At 36.7% G+C, this 14,746-nt stretch overlaps 1 protein-coding gene and 2 long non-coding RNA genes across 4 annotated transcripts; 2 read left to right on the top strand and 1 right to left on the bottom strand.

Moving 5' to 3' along the window:
* Nucleotides 1-27: 27 nt before the first annotated feature.
* On the top strand, nucleotides 28-2,272 carry LOC105393639 (phosphatidylserine decarboxylase proenzyme, mitochondrial). Its single transcript, XM_011565434.3, has one exon. It carries the CDS (start codon nucleotides 164-166, stop codon nucleotides 1,301-1,303), a length of 1,140 nt encoding a protein of 379 aa, XP_011563736.3. The 5' UTR covers nucleotides 28-163; the 3' UTR covers nucleotides 1,304-2,272.
* A 7,312-nt stretch (nucleotides 2,273-9,584) lies between these two features.
* LOC125489180 lies at nucleotides 9,585-10,399 on the top strand. The gene is made up of 2 exons (XR_007266790.1): nucleotides 9,585-9,922; nucleotides 10,055-10,399. It is a non-coding gene; the product is annotated as an uncharacterized LOC125489180 (long non-coding RNA).
* Nucleotides 10,400-10,803: 404 nt separating this feature from the next.
* LOC125489181 lies at nucleotides 10,804-13,024 on the bottom strand. Of its 2 annotated transcripts, XR_007266792.1 has the most exons (3): nucleotides 12,561-13,024; nucleotides 11,870-12,025; nucleotides 10,804-11,101 (listed from the first exon to the last, which is right to left on the bottom strand). It is a non-coding gene; the product is annotated as an uncharacterized LOC125489181 (long non-coding RNA). The 2 variants fall into 2 exon arrangements; XR_007266791.1 differs by having other exon boundaries at nucleotides 11,870-13,024.
* Nucleotides 13,025-14,746: the final 1,722 nt, after the last annotated feature.

The raw sequence follows: 14,746 nt of genomic DNA, 5'->3' as shown, positions 1-14,746 counted from the left end.
CCGTCATCCGTCTGACTTTTGACACTCCAGTGTTCGGAACGCATGTTGTTGGCCTTGGCACGGGTTATCGTACTTTTCGATTTGGTCGCAAATTGATTGATATAACGAGAAAAATCTGATTAACAGTGTATTTTTGGCTCCACGGAAGGCGGCCGAGTGCACAATGTTCCCGGCTACGCGCATCCGCAGCTGCCTTCCAGTCATAAACCCCATTATCAAACAAAGGCTGCGTCCACACAGACCGTTCCGACAAACGACTGCGACGCTGACTCAAACAAAGAATCCCGTTCAAACCCAGCTCCAGAGGACAAAATGGATGAATTTCCGAGCGATCTTCACGCGCTGGATGCCGCTGGGCAGCGTCATGTACGTGAGCTGGTGCTACATCCGAGCGAGCATCAACTACGAAATATCGAAAGTGGAAATCAAATTTTACGAAATGTTTCCGTTCCGAATAACGAGTAGGATTTGGGGGAAACTGGCGGCGTGTGAGCTGCCGGTGTCTCTGCGCGGCCTCGTCTACGGGACTTACATAAGGATGTTCAATGTTAACCTCAACGACGCTGCCATCACCGATTTAACATCTTACAAGAGTTTGTCTGCGTTTTTCACGCGACCACTCCGCGACGGCGCTCGCTACATATCGCCAGTCCCCTGCGTGTCCCCCTGTGACGGAGTAGTGCTGAACTGCGGTCCGGCAGACACGGAGAAGATCGAGCAAGTCAAAGGAGTAACATACAGTTTAGAAGAGTTCCTCGGAGAAAACAAGTGGTCTGAAACAAATGGTAGCTACTACAACTCTTTACTGAAGAACAAGGATAATATCTTACACCAGTGTATAATATATTTGGCACCAGGAGACTACCACAGGTTCCATTCTCCATGTGATTGGAAGGCATCATTCAGGAGGCATTTCTGCGGTAAACTCCTGTCAGTCAACCCATGGATGGCGAGACTCATTCCTGGATTGTTTGCGATCAACGAAAGAGCTGTGTATGTGGGTGAGTGGCAGCACGGCTTCTTCAGCATGACAGCGGTTGGCGCAACAAACGTCGGATCCATTGAGATTTACTCAGACCCAGAATTGAGAACGAATACTAAAGGTAAGCGAACAAGAATAAATGAGACAGACCTCAGCAATGTTAGTTATAAAAAAGGAGAGCTTTTCGGTCAGTTCAACATGGGTAGTACGATAATACTGCTGTTTGAGGCACCGAAAGATTTTAAGTTTGAGTTTGCTTCTGGTGAGCGAGTGCTCGTAGGGCAGGCCCTCAGCGCCGCAGCCAAAGAGTTTGCAAGATGACCGGTGTACGATGATTTGTTTCAAGTAGTGCAGGTTGCGCTGGTCCTATGCATAGCTTCGATTGTGCTTTGAGTGTAGTAGTCTGAGACACTTCATGCAAATATCTTCTGGAAATTGTGTTGTAAATATGTGAAATTTATAAAAAAATATGCAATATGTTAGCTCCAAGCAAACTGTTAACACGTTCTTATACATTTTGTGATTGTGTCTGATATAGTTTCATAGGCAGGGTATATTTGCATAAGCTTAATATTATGAAAGGTAAAATTATCACAATTTGGGTTCTTTCAAGTCCAATATATTGGAATAGGTACTGTTTTTGAGGCTATAATTCCTTAAATGCCAGTTTCAAAATACCTTCAGTATTTAAGGAAAATATTGGAATGAAAAACGTGTTGTATTTAAAATGTTCGAATTTTTTAATACATTTTATAAAAGAGAAGTCTAAAACTAATATAATATAATTATGTATTTTGTACAAATCCATAAAATTATGACTAAAATCTCTATAATCTTCAATACTTTTAAATATGCCTACTAGGTCTTAATATTACAACTATGACTCCATTTTACTGTTTATAACAGGATGATTTTATTTCATTTTTGGTCATCCTACTAGTCAGCCATTATTTCATATTTTACACTGCTTATCCTACTTTAATAATCTTAGATGTATGGGTTATGTACTGAGCTAATTAAATATAGATGGTAGAGGTTGCAATTTTTTATATTTTGTTTGACTGTACTTTGTATAAATTGTAGAATTACCTATGTACAGGCTTGCAAATAAGTTTAGGAAATAAAAAGGATGATTTTGCAAAGGCACTTAATTATTACTTACCTGTGGTAAAAGGCAAAATAAAATAACAATACCTTTTGATAGTGTTTACTAATAAAGTTATTATCAATGTAATACTAACTAAAATAGTTAATAATTACCTTTTTCTGAACTTATTTGCAACCTGTAATCAGTTAAAAATGTAGAAAATATTACTTGCCAGTAAAAGTAGGTATATTTTTTCCTTTTGTTTGTTAGTTGATCAAATGGGCCCAAAGTGCCACACCTAAAATGCTTCTTGTATTATGTAAGTAAGTAGGGTTAGGATTTTTTATGACATGGCTATGTTGAGTGCAATAATTCCTAGCCTAGTAACAAACCACTTGTAAGATAAAACTTAAAAAGCTAAAATGATATCTCAAAAATAGTATTGATTACCACTAAAAGCTCATTTTTCTAGGAATTACCTATAGAAACATCTTTTATATCCAATGTCCTATAGGTAAGTGTCGTTGTTTTAATTTTAGAACTTTTTAATTGTAATAAATTATTGCAATTTTTAACAGTAAAAAAGTAATAATTATGTATTAAAATACTCCCATACTCGAAGCGAGAGGTCGTTATTATTCTAAGACCCTCTAACTATTTGTTCTTATACTTTAATATCTTCATATCTTTAGATCCGTATTTTAACCAATATTTCATAAGTATGTCTTCTAAATGTAAGCGTCTACCTATCGGTATCTTACGTATCGCACTAAACGGATTTTCGGACGCACTCGTGTGAATTTCTACACAAAGAATACTGAATGCGATGCGTCCGTTGTGTACGATGCCAAAAAGTGGACGCTTACCTTAAGTTTCTCCTATTAGATAGACAGTGGATAGTTTCTGTTAGCTTTACTATAAAACTATGTGCTACATTTCACTGTTATGTCGTATCGTAGAAAGGCAACCGAATAGCTAAAAGAGCTATTTCTTATTTCATCAAAAATGTTGTGCTTATCTAGGATGTCATTGCTTTACTTACGACTCTTATGATATGTCAATGTTCATCTTTTAAGTCCCAAACTTTTAAACTAAATGCAATTTTACAATACTTACCTTCTATGAGATGATTAAACTGAACACAATTTTACAATAATATTTTGTTTATACCTTGTCAAACTAAGAAACCGACATTGTATGAAGGCGGTCTTAGGCGGTTTGTGAGTTTGACTAGGTACCTAGGTATAAAACTGTATGCTATGTAAAGCTCATAAAGTACAAAAAAAAATTAAAAATGTCGGTAAAATTTACGGGTGGAACAGATAAAAAATACCACCCTGTATGTATGTTTTAACTAATACCACACGGGTATTACAATATAATGTTATAGGTATGTCGATAGAGTTTTTGTATACGTATTACCTACTTTAGTAAATGTGTATTTTTGTAAAAGATAAAGCGAGAAAGCGGAAATACATCCAGTGTGAATATGAATTGATGTTTTCTTTTAAATCTTAAGACTAGCTCTTCATATATAAAGCACTCAGGGATAATGTTAGGATTGTATTTAAACACCAACAAAATACAGGGTGATTGGTAAGTCGATGTATTCCTTTAAATAGGTTATAGACGAAGGCATTTCCAGTCGATTGAACCCCATAATGCATTATCCGAAAGTCAAGTTTTAGTTTTAAGTTTTTTTTAGGTTTTTGCCAAAATTTTTGTTTTAAAACAATTTTTTTATAAGAATAAGTCTTTTTTTAATACTTTTTTTATTGTTTTGGATTAATGACACCTTAGCTAACTAATAATAATCATTAAATGCGCAAAATTTTACTTAATTTAGACACAATGCTTCAAAATAGGTGAAACATTAAGAAAATGTTACAAAAGGTGAAAACAAAAATGCTGAATTAAAAAAGAATTTTATCTGAAAAATTTTCAGGCACTACAACTTAAAAACATAGTCAATTTATAAGCTTTAAAATGACATATGCCAATCTAAAATCGATTAAGGTATGGCCAAGATATAGCCAAAACAACCACATAAGCGGACAAATCTCAGTATGGAAACGAACAAGATTTGTTTCAATTTTAAGGTAAAAACTCCTATAACTATACTTTGTAGAGCTCTGAACCTACTGAAAAGTACTTTCGGCTAACCGTGTTATCGGACAAGCAATATTTCGGTGAAGCAACCTTATCGTCGATCTGTGCTTTTGAGGAACCGTCATCATCATCATCATCGACCCATCACATCCCCACTGCTGGGGCACGGGTCTCCTTCCAATGAAGGAAGCGTTTAGGCCTAGTCCACCACGCTGGCCTAGTGTGGGTTGGTGGACCCCAACACAAGCAAGCTTGTGTTGAGAGAGTTGTCGGGTAAGTGGGCAACCCGACTATCAGAAGTTTTCGAGCCGCTGAAGGCCTCTAACTAGGCTTAACGACTGCTGCCGTAACGTTGGTGGAAAATTAGCATTGTTGGACACTATCTAGAAGCTGCACGGAAAGTTATTGGTCTCCTTGATTTAAGTTCTCATTAATCATCAATTATGGCGTGTGGAAATAACAATTAGCTATCTATATCTGCAGTAGGAAAGTTTAATATGCGTAGAACGTAGGTAGGTACTTTTCCTACCACGATAAAATTGTGAAGATGAAGTCCAAAATTGAAGCAGTCATCCCAGCCAGTCCAGGCTGCTTATTGAAGGCTACAAACTTTATTGTATACAAAAACATACCATACAATAGTACAAAGTCACGTGACCAACAAAGTTTCTACGGAAAAGGTTTTTTTTCGTGAATTTCCAAAACTCGTAGAACAAAATCGACTGTAGCAATTAACAATGTCGTAACTGACTTTTGGCCATTTTTCAGTTTATTGCACTAGAAGGTCATAATATCAATAAGGAAGGTGTTAGGAAAGTTTCAGCTCTTAATTATGAATATTTCCCGATTTTTCTTGTGGAAAAAAGTCGGATCTGTTCATGGCGACCGCTTAACACTGTCGGTAAGTATGTTGCGACACTGTTCCCGGGGCGGGCGAGCGGGGCGGCCGGTCGTATCTACCACTTCCCGCCATGTTAGCGGGAGGAGCCCAAGTTGCGTTATACAATTTTATTATGTGGTCTTTAAGATCAATTCATTTATAAAAATAATGAAACTATAAAATCTTGCTCTAAATAATGGTAGACTTAGTGTATCAAGGAACGGGTAAAGATCTCAAGACAATGTATGGCAGAATTTGAAGATTTGTGTACAAACATGTTCCATTAAAATGGATACAATTAAACAAATATATTATATATTTATAGCATCTCACATTAACATGCTTGCCCAATACAATGTATTTTTTTTAACAATTAATATTTTATTAAATTTTCGTATGGAAGTTGTATAAACAGTACTGAACAGGTAACATTGTAGCAAACGGCACATCCAACAGTATTAACTGCGCATTATTTTAATTTTGAGTCGGATGTACCACATCCCACATTGTTACTTGCTTGCGTTTCAAGTACTACTGTTGTATATGGTATTACCGACTTTATTATTTGTTCTTCTTTCCCTTGTGATTGTCGGATATGGAAGAACCGACCTTGTTATTTGTACATAATGTTAAACTATTGAGTTGGATGTGGTACAATGTACCATTATTTTCTGTAAACGTTGTAAAATCTCGACCGGCTCTCTATAAAAGTTAGAGCCCAGCCTCACTAGAACCTCATTGACCGCGTTACCAGCAACGTGTCCAAGCTGTAGGTATTGAAATTAATGGTACCTAACTCACTTGGCGACGACGGTGTGGCATCGTCGCTAATACCATACATTTCAATATACCTACTGCTTGGATACGTAGTTGCTGATGTGACCATGGCCTAGTAAGGAAGGCCTCTTACTGTAAATTTATTAAGGGCAGAATTTTCAAAAACAGTTAAAAGCTCTGGTATCTACAAAAATAGATTACTTTAATTTAACACTCACATATTTAGAAATCCCATACATACTCGTAATATTCCAGAGTAGGTAATTCTGTATGGTAAACTGAAAAAAATGATAATTTGCGTAGGTATTTATATATTTTAGTTGGACTGAAGGAGCACGTGGTTCATGATTTCAGGAGCATTGCTTTTACATTCTGTATGTTTATAGGTACCGATATTTTATTATTTATTTGTTGTTTTTTGGATAACAACCGTCAGTAAAATTCCTATTGGATTTGAAGATGAACTAGTGCAGTCACGTGCACTGTAACCTGCAGGTTTCTCGGCCTCTTACTGTACAGCTGCAAGGATACGAGTATGCTAGATCTTTAGTGATAACAATAATAAATGACATCAGCGTAGGGAACAACACTCTCATGAACATCCAAACGAGCTTTTTGAGACACTTTCTGACTCCTCATTACAGAGTTCCAGGCTCCAATAAATTTATCTGATTTCCCACTTTCACTTTCAATAACCCTTACATCTCTCGTTAACAGGATACCCAAACAATACAGACTCATTCTCTTGCTGTAATCTTTAATTCTCTATCGTGATCTTACACTCAGTCACCGTTTCATCTCTTTCAAACATCATTATTTTCGCCTTTCATTCCCTTCATTTTTAAACATCATACCGGAAAGTTACTTATTTTTGCAGCTGTTCTACCGACGATGATAGTAAGACTTAATTGTCAGCGTACAGCATGCACTTAAGAAGTAACTTTTCGATTCGCAATCCTTTTTATCATCTTTTATATCCCTAACATAACTTTCTTTAAATAAATGAAACACCCAAGGCGAAGCACACATTAAGCAGGGCTTAACACCCCTGTGAATGCTAAACCAGTCAGTTTAGGCTCTATTTATCCTAACGCAAGCCAAAGTCCCTAAAGGGATCCCAGTGGTCGCGTCAATTGGCTGTCCACTCCATAAACGGACATTGTGTCCCACAAATCATTCCTCCTTACTATAAAAGCATTTCCTAAATCTAAGAAGGCACAGAACTCTGTTAAACCAGGACCTATCTGTGACATTATACGTAGTGATAAGATCGTAATCCACAAATCCCATTCCCTTTCTTCAAATACCATGCCAACACATCCAAGATTTTTTATTCTCTGTCTCCCTATATACCCTTTCAATCAATATTTTTGCATACAGAATCAACGATACTTAAGAGGCTGATGCCACGGTGAATGTTGCGGACCTGGAGAGACCCTTTGTCTTTATGCAAAGGAACTATGACCGCTCCGTTCCAGTTACCTGGCACTGTACCGCAACACCAGCACTCATTGAGGAGTTGGTAAATCTCAGTTGCAGCCTCTCCCAATGAGCGCCACAACACTCGGTTCTCGGACTTCCTCCTCCAACCGGCTACCCGCCTACGGTCCAGCGGGCAGGAGGGCGCCCCACCCTGCGTCTGTGTGTTCGTGGTCTCCACTCGAGAACTCGTCTACCCCAACTGTTATCGATTCTTCGGCAGATATGACCAGCCCACTGCCACTTCAGCTTGCATATTTTGACAGCTATGTCGGTAACCTTAGTCCTCTGACGGATAACCTAATTTCTGATACGATCTATCAAAGAAACCGCATAGCTCTCTCCATAGCACGCTGAGCGATTTGAAATCGGTGGACCAGTCCTACCGTCAGTGTCCAGGTCTCTGCAACATACGTCCTCACTAGCAGGACTCACTGGCTGAAGAATTTTGTCTTCAGGCTCTGAAGAATGGCCGAGGAGAATATGTGACGAAGTTTCCCGAATTTCCCGTTCTTAGCATGCCTTAAGAAACTGCGACATTCAGTTTTGTGTCTAGAACTATTAGCAGATTATCGTTGCATTATTATAATTGATAACTAAAATTTATCTTAGAAAATAGAAACTAAATAATGGAAAACTACAATTTTCATGGAAAAATGATTCAGGAAAGCATAAATCCGACATCGTAAAGAATATAAAGTCCACTTAAAATAGCAGGATTTCCCACTTCCGACAAAATTTTGAGTACTAAGTTCAGTGAACATTGTTGAATCTCCCACTACCAACAAAATTTATAATACCAAGTCCAGTTAACATTGTTGGATCTAACTCTTCCGACAAAGTTAATCTGGGATTTGACGGTTAATAATGTCACATGTGCCTTTTTTCACCTTTCCTATCAAAAATACTAACTTTTTATCTTACTACCTTGTAGCACATTTAAAACTAAGTCACCATACCGAATTTGGTTAAGATAGATAGAGTAATGTAAATTTTAGAACTATTTTAGTCATATTTAAAACTTAAAACGGCTCTACTGAAAAGTAGCGGTTTTTCACTTACGACATTGTTAATTGCTACAGTCGATAATGTTATTCAGAATGACCCCCTGAGTCACCGTCCCCGTCTGGTTTAGTATACTCTTTTTGCAACATCCTATAGAAAGTGTTGCGGTCTTATAGTAAGCCAAAAGCCTTTAGTTACTGTAACTTTAAAGAGAGGTGTTTGGAAAGTTAAGTTACCTAACTATGTAGGTAGGTAGGTACCCTATAGAACTATAACAAAGGATATTGTTTCATGATGCTTTAGTTAGTACGAAACTCATATTTTCAGCCTTACCTACCTGAAATATTTTATGAATCACCGCTAGCATAGTAAAGTATGTATTTACAGCAGCCTTACTCCCAGCGATTAATAGTCGCTATCCAAAAAAGCCAATTAAAACTCAGTTGAAAAATTTAGGCCGATTCAGTTGGTACCACCACCTCGGTTTTGACTGAGCCGCGGACCAGGGACAACGTAGAAAATATATCAAGAAACGACTAGTGATTATTTTTGAAACAGTAGCCGAAGTAAGCCGATATCAGGCCGATGTTGCGTTCCGTATTTCAATAGAGGTGAAAGAAAGAGATGTCGCTCTATAAAATTGTATAAGATCTTGTGTTTTTTCTCGCTCTGACAAGGAAAAAATTGGTGTGCGTTCGAAGTACTAGCGAAGCTTGAAATAAGAAATCCGGTAATCATCAGTCCATATTATGTTTTTATTTTTTCAATGTTAGTAAAATATTAATTAAAATACTTATTAAACACTAGGTTAAAGTCATCACTCATGCCATTTTTTACTTATTATTCACAAAAACTTAACTTTGTAAACGTTAAAATATGAAATTAGGGGCTTTTGAACGCATTCAAACTAAAAATCAAAATACTCTGTGAACCTGTGAAAACACTCCCTCAGTGTTGCCATTAGCGTACATTTTACACATTTGACGTACTATTTTAGCCTCCCATGTGTAATGTGTATATAATTGGTCCATGTAATGTACCATTTAAACTTAACTTCCAATATCATGATTATCATGTGTAAAATCTTTGTTTATGGACTATTTTACGTATTTTTTTTGGAATCGCAGCAAAAAAATTATTAACCACAATTAGTTACGATTTTGATTTTCTTGTATGATTATTTTCTCAACCAATATGATTATTACATGATTACAATGAGTATAAGTATATCATACATAAAACTGCGGGGTACCTACTCAGGTTTTAGGACATTGTAACACTTTTTAAAATGCTATAATAAATATAGGTACGTTTCTCACGACTAAAATCTATTAAAATATAGTACTTCTGCTGACGAGCAGGTGCGAAAGAGCTGGAAAAGCTAAATTGAGTGATTTTAGTAAAAAAACAGCTCATGTATGGTTTTAACCCTAAATGTACGTTTTCAGCGCAGGATATGTGCGTTTTGAGAACTCCGTTGCGGCAACACTGCACTCCCTCCACTTCATTCATACAACATACAATAACAATGATAAAACAAAATTACAAATGGAATTTCCTTATTTAAATAGATATTTGTGCACTAAATACATAATAATATGACGTAAGTATAGTATTCTGATGGAGTGGTTAAGTTGCAGACTCAGATCGACTCGATTTATAAAATAGACCGATAAAATATTACGATAATTTGTTACAAAGTTATAGATATTAAACTATCAATCATTGTTTACAGAAAGAAGAAGAAGACGTTGCGTGTCACCGTATAGCCAAGGAAATATCTTGTGAAAGTTTTAACTCAAGGCGGAAATTTATTGAAAAAATACTCAACATAACCTACAATTACAGTGAAATACTGAAAATATCTTGTACCGTGATAATATTTCTGAATAATAAGTGCAAACCCATACTCTAAGATCGTGCTTTCAACCACATACTTAATACAATTCCATAATCATATCGAAATCCAAAAGTTCGTAAGTCGTAAGTGATCATAGTTTAGGTGTGTACTTATTAGACTCATGCATTGTAAACTCTATAAACGATTACTCGTAATGTATTAATCATATTAAAAGTTGAATGCGGCTGTTTTATTTTTTTTCTTTATGTTTAAAGCAGTTCTAAGAAAAAGCAGTAATAACTAGTAATAAGAGTTGTAACATTATGCATGGACCAAGTGTCTGCTTATGTTAAAAACACAATGTTATCATGTAAGTAAACCCTGCTTTAAACATAAAAAATGTATCTACCTAATCTTCATAAAGCAGATAATGCTAACACCCTGATTACACCACCAAGTAGAGCGGCCCGAGACAGTGTCCTCCGCTGAGCACTCTGTTATTGTGATCCACGGAATGGTTTAAAATCAGCCAAGAGTACTGTCTTGCCACTCTACTCAGTAGGTGATTACATTGCAACAGGTAAAAGTTAGTATACAGGGCCTCAAGTCTGCTAACGAATGGGAGGATATGGTAGGTATCCATATATTAAAAGTACAACTTACAATGTTACTTATACAATTTCTTCCATGTTGCAATGTTATCATTGCCGGACTCTTAAGAAGGAATACTTCCTATCAAGCCTTTATAAAGCAATAGTATCATGAATGACCTCTTAGTCAAGTGCAACATCAACAGGTAAATAATGAAATGAAACATGGTTTTTGCTGTATTTTGTGTTTATTAAGTATCATATATTAAATCACATCACAATTATTATCAGTGTTCTGAAATATCAAGCATAAGCTTCTCTTCTATTAGCTAAAAAACTGCTCTCTGATTATCTGAAATAAGATAGAAATATAGATTAATAGTAATTCTATAGGTTAGGATATAATAATAATATATTGTACAGTCAGCCAAAGAGATATGTATGCCACCCCAACGCAAGCCCTTAGATATTAAGACAATTGATAGGTAATATTTATGTAACATGAAAAATAAGGATAACTAATATTAAGGTAAGTAATACTTAAGTTAGTAAGTATTGATAAAATATTATTATTCCACCCATGAGGATAAAATTTTTGTTGCTGTGGTGGCATAAATATCTATTGCTGACTGTACTATCAAGGTATTGATACAACTTTATTTAGTAGATTTTCTATTCTATTCTATTCTGAGAGGTGGCGAAGCTCCTGTACGTGGCTCTCTTGAGTGGAACCTTTGTACATATCTCCTTAATTTTAGCTCAGCCAGCCTAGCTCTCGAGTAAAATGGAGCAGCAAGCCTGGGTGTTCCAATAGCTGAGATAGGCGTTCTGTTGGTCCAAGAATAGATAGTCTTGTTTCTGTAGTAGGTGGAGATTGAGCCAGCATAGGTATATTTTTTTAACTACAAAAGATACCCACCGCAGCACTACAGTTTAATCCTAAGGTACTTAGAAAACAGATGAATCAAATAATATTTTATAGATATAGAATCTAGATAAGCAAGCCAAGTAAATTATTTTTCATACTGTCAGTGCATCATAAAATTAAAGTGTTTGTGCTAGGGTAGTATTTCATATATTTTTTGCTACAAATAAATTGAAATCAGCTTAAGTGACTTACTCAGTAGCAGAATGATATGCCAATTTAGTTTCTTATGTAGGTATTAACTTCATAAGATCTTAATACAACTTGTTGTTAAGTACTTCACATAGGCACTTGAATATTTAGTCTTGGTTATAAATTCCAGTCTGGAGCCAGTTGCAACGCAGTAAAAACCTACAAATACCAAAAATTCTGGTTAGTAGGTATCATGGGGTTTAGGTTACAGACATTATGATAGTATAGGAAGGTTTATCTTATTATTATTAGTAGGTATATATTGTTAGCCACTGGACTTAGCTGGAGCGAGACCAAACATAGGTGGTTTAAACAAAGATAGGTGGCAGATTTTATGACACCTCTGGGGTGCCATAGGACTACAACAATGGTAAAAGAAGGTTTGTCTTTGTTTTGAAGGATATTTTCTTTAAGGCTTCTTCTTCATGCCTTAAGAACATGAGAGTTAAGGCGGTCATCCATTGGCGAGGCGACGGTATAGATTGTTGGCTTGTCGAATCTCGTTGGTGATCCATTAGCGAACCAAACAGTCTACTTTCATCATTGGCAAAGTCGTGGCGTGCTTTTTGTAACATCGTTGGAGGTTTTTAGACCGCGGACTTAGAGGTTATTGGAGGTTTTGCTCGCGAATGGATCATCGCCTTTAGTTGAAGAAACTTTTACATGTACCTCTATTATGTTCGTGGATACTCACCTTATTTGTTACGCTCAAATCAGCTAGTTTCATTAAGCTAAAGTCTTCAATCAAATTGTCCGTCAACTCCTTTAAATATGCTTTAAAATATCCAGGGAGACTGGTTTGCAATCCTCACGTATCCTCAGTAACTACTTTCACATCACTTTGTAGGTGTAATTACAGGCTCTTTTTCTTACAAAAATAGGAAAAATTAGCCATTGTAATGGCTTTGCGTTGCAAGAATAGGAACTTTTTTCAAAGAGGCGTTGAGTCGCAACTTTGACATATAATCTACTCTGTGTGATGAGCTCATGATGAGCTCGTGGTGCGAATTTCTAGCTTAGTAACGCTATAATTTTCACTGAACGGTTTGCGTGACGTCATAACACAATGAGCCGCAAAAATGTGCGGTGGGAGTACGATATTAGCGATTTTGTTGAAATCGATTCAGCCACTCATCGCTGGGAGTAAGGCAGCAGAACAGTGAACAAGGAGCAGTAGCTAGTTACCTACATACGTACAGGTAGCTATTATGTAGTTTTAAGCGCGTGTTTCCCATGATTTACGTAAGTATAAACATTAAACATTCCTGCCCTAGGCTCTTAAAATACGTACCTAACTAGTTAACTACATTTAGATTTGATGAATGACGTTGTGTGTGGCTACTGTAGTGTATAAGTATTTATGTATTGTTATGTTTTTTAATACTTAAGTACCTACCTATATATAGGTGCCAGTGGTGGAACGAAGGTCTAGTCTCAAGGGTGGTGGTAGGACATCAGATGATGATGATGAGGACATGCCTAACTATATGGAGTCGAATGTGCCAATAATATGTGTAGGGACAGGGACATGTCACACACAGCCATCTGACCCCAAACTAGGCAGAGCCTGTAATATGGGCATAGGATAGTTGATAATGTTGATATATCTACAGATACATAGTTTACATACATCCATATCCATACATACAATACATCCGAGTCCGCGTTGTTCTATGGAGACATAACTAATATGGAGCATACTTATGTACTTACATATTTTATACCCGATAATATTAACTATGTAGTTAAGTAGGTAGTTACCGGCCGGGAATCCAACCCGGGTCTTTTCGCATAGCAATGAGGCCCATTAACCATTCCACCATTCGGTCAGCAAAATGAGAGTTGCTATGTGACCACAACAACAACTAAATTGATGATATCCTTGCGAATTCGGGCGTAATTAATCGACGAAACTACGATTCTAAACTTACTGCGTCGAATATAAGGTTGTTTTTTGACTAGCGTGTGGTCATTTGATGAAATTTGGGAAATGTTTGAATCAATTTAAGATCTAACATGGGGTCAGGGGGTCACTTTAGCTTAGCAAATACGGTTTTTCAGAGCCCCACGACTATGCTCTATGCTACTGTATTGAACGTAGGTACTTACTAACGGATTGCGGGCGGTGGTGGCGTAGTGGATAAGGCCTCGTCCTCTCAATCGAGAGGTCGTGGGTTCGAATCCTGGCCTGTACCAATGAATTCTTTCAATTGTGTTTTCAATTAAGGAGTTTAACTTAGTTTAAGTACAATAATACCACGTGCTCTTACGGTGATGGAAGACATCGTGAGGAAACCTGCACATCTAGATTCTAGATGTGTATCCTAAGTGCATTGTACCTACCTACTTAACTATTCCAAAACGGCGATATATGGTTCGCAACCTATCACGTGAGTACAAATGTGCTGCGAAAAGTGGGTGGCTCGCTTGTGAGCCACCTCTGACTTCTCCTTCGGGGATTACAGTTGTGAGTGCATAATTATGTAAGTATGTATGTATGTACTTACGGATTATTATTCGGTAAACCTTTTGCTGACTGAGTCATTTCTTATTGGAAGATAAACTAAGCTAAATCAAGGTGGCGATACCTACTAGATATATTTAACAACCTATCTAAGTACTACTTACTTATAAGTAGCAAAACCGGCAGTTTCATTCGTTCAAACGAACTTGTTTTTGAATGTCGTGTTAGAAGTTAAAATTTCCTCTAAGTATTATAATAAAAATAATAATAAAAAGAAACTTTATTGCACAAAAAACAGTTTAGGTAAGTACATACATTTTCCGTTAGGTACACTAATATTACATTATAATTTGCACTTGTCTTACTTAAGTTAAAGTGGTCCCCAAACTAGGCTTTGCCCGTATCTTTGGGTACCA

Source organism: Plutella xylostella, chromosome 11 (assembly GCF_932276165.1).
Source record: "Plutella xylostella chromosome 11, ilPluXylo3.1, whole genome shotgun sequence".
Classification (NCBI taxonomy): Eukaryota; Metazoa; Arthropoda; class Insecta; order Lepidoptera; family Plutellidae; genus Plutella; species Plutella xylostella.
Note: the sequence above shows the minus strand (reverse complement) of the source record. Positions and strands in the feature narration are given on the sequence as shown.

Excerpts from the sequence above, each read along its gene's own strand:
- LOC105393639 (XM_011565434.3), top strand. The coding sequence starts at position 164 with ATGTTCCCGGCTACGCGCATCCGCAGCTGCCTTCCAGTCATAAACCCC.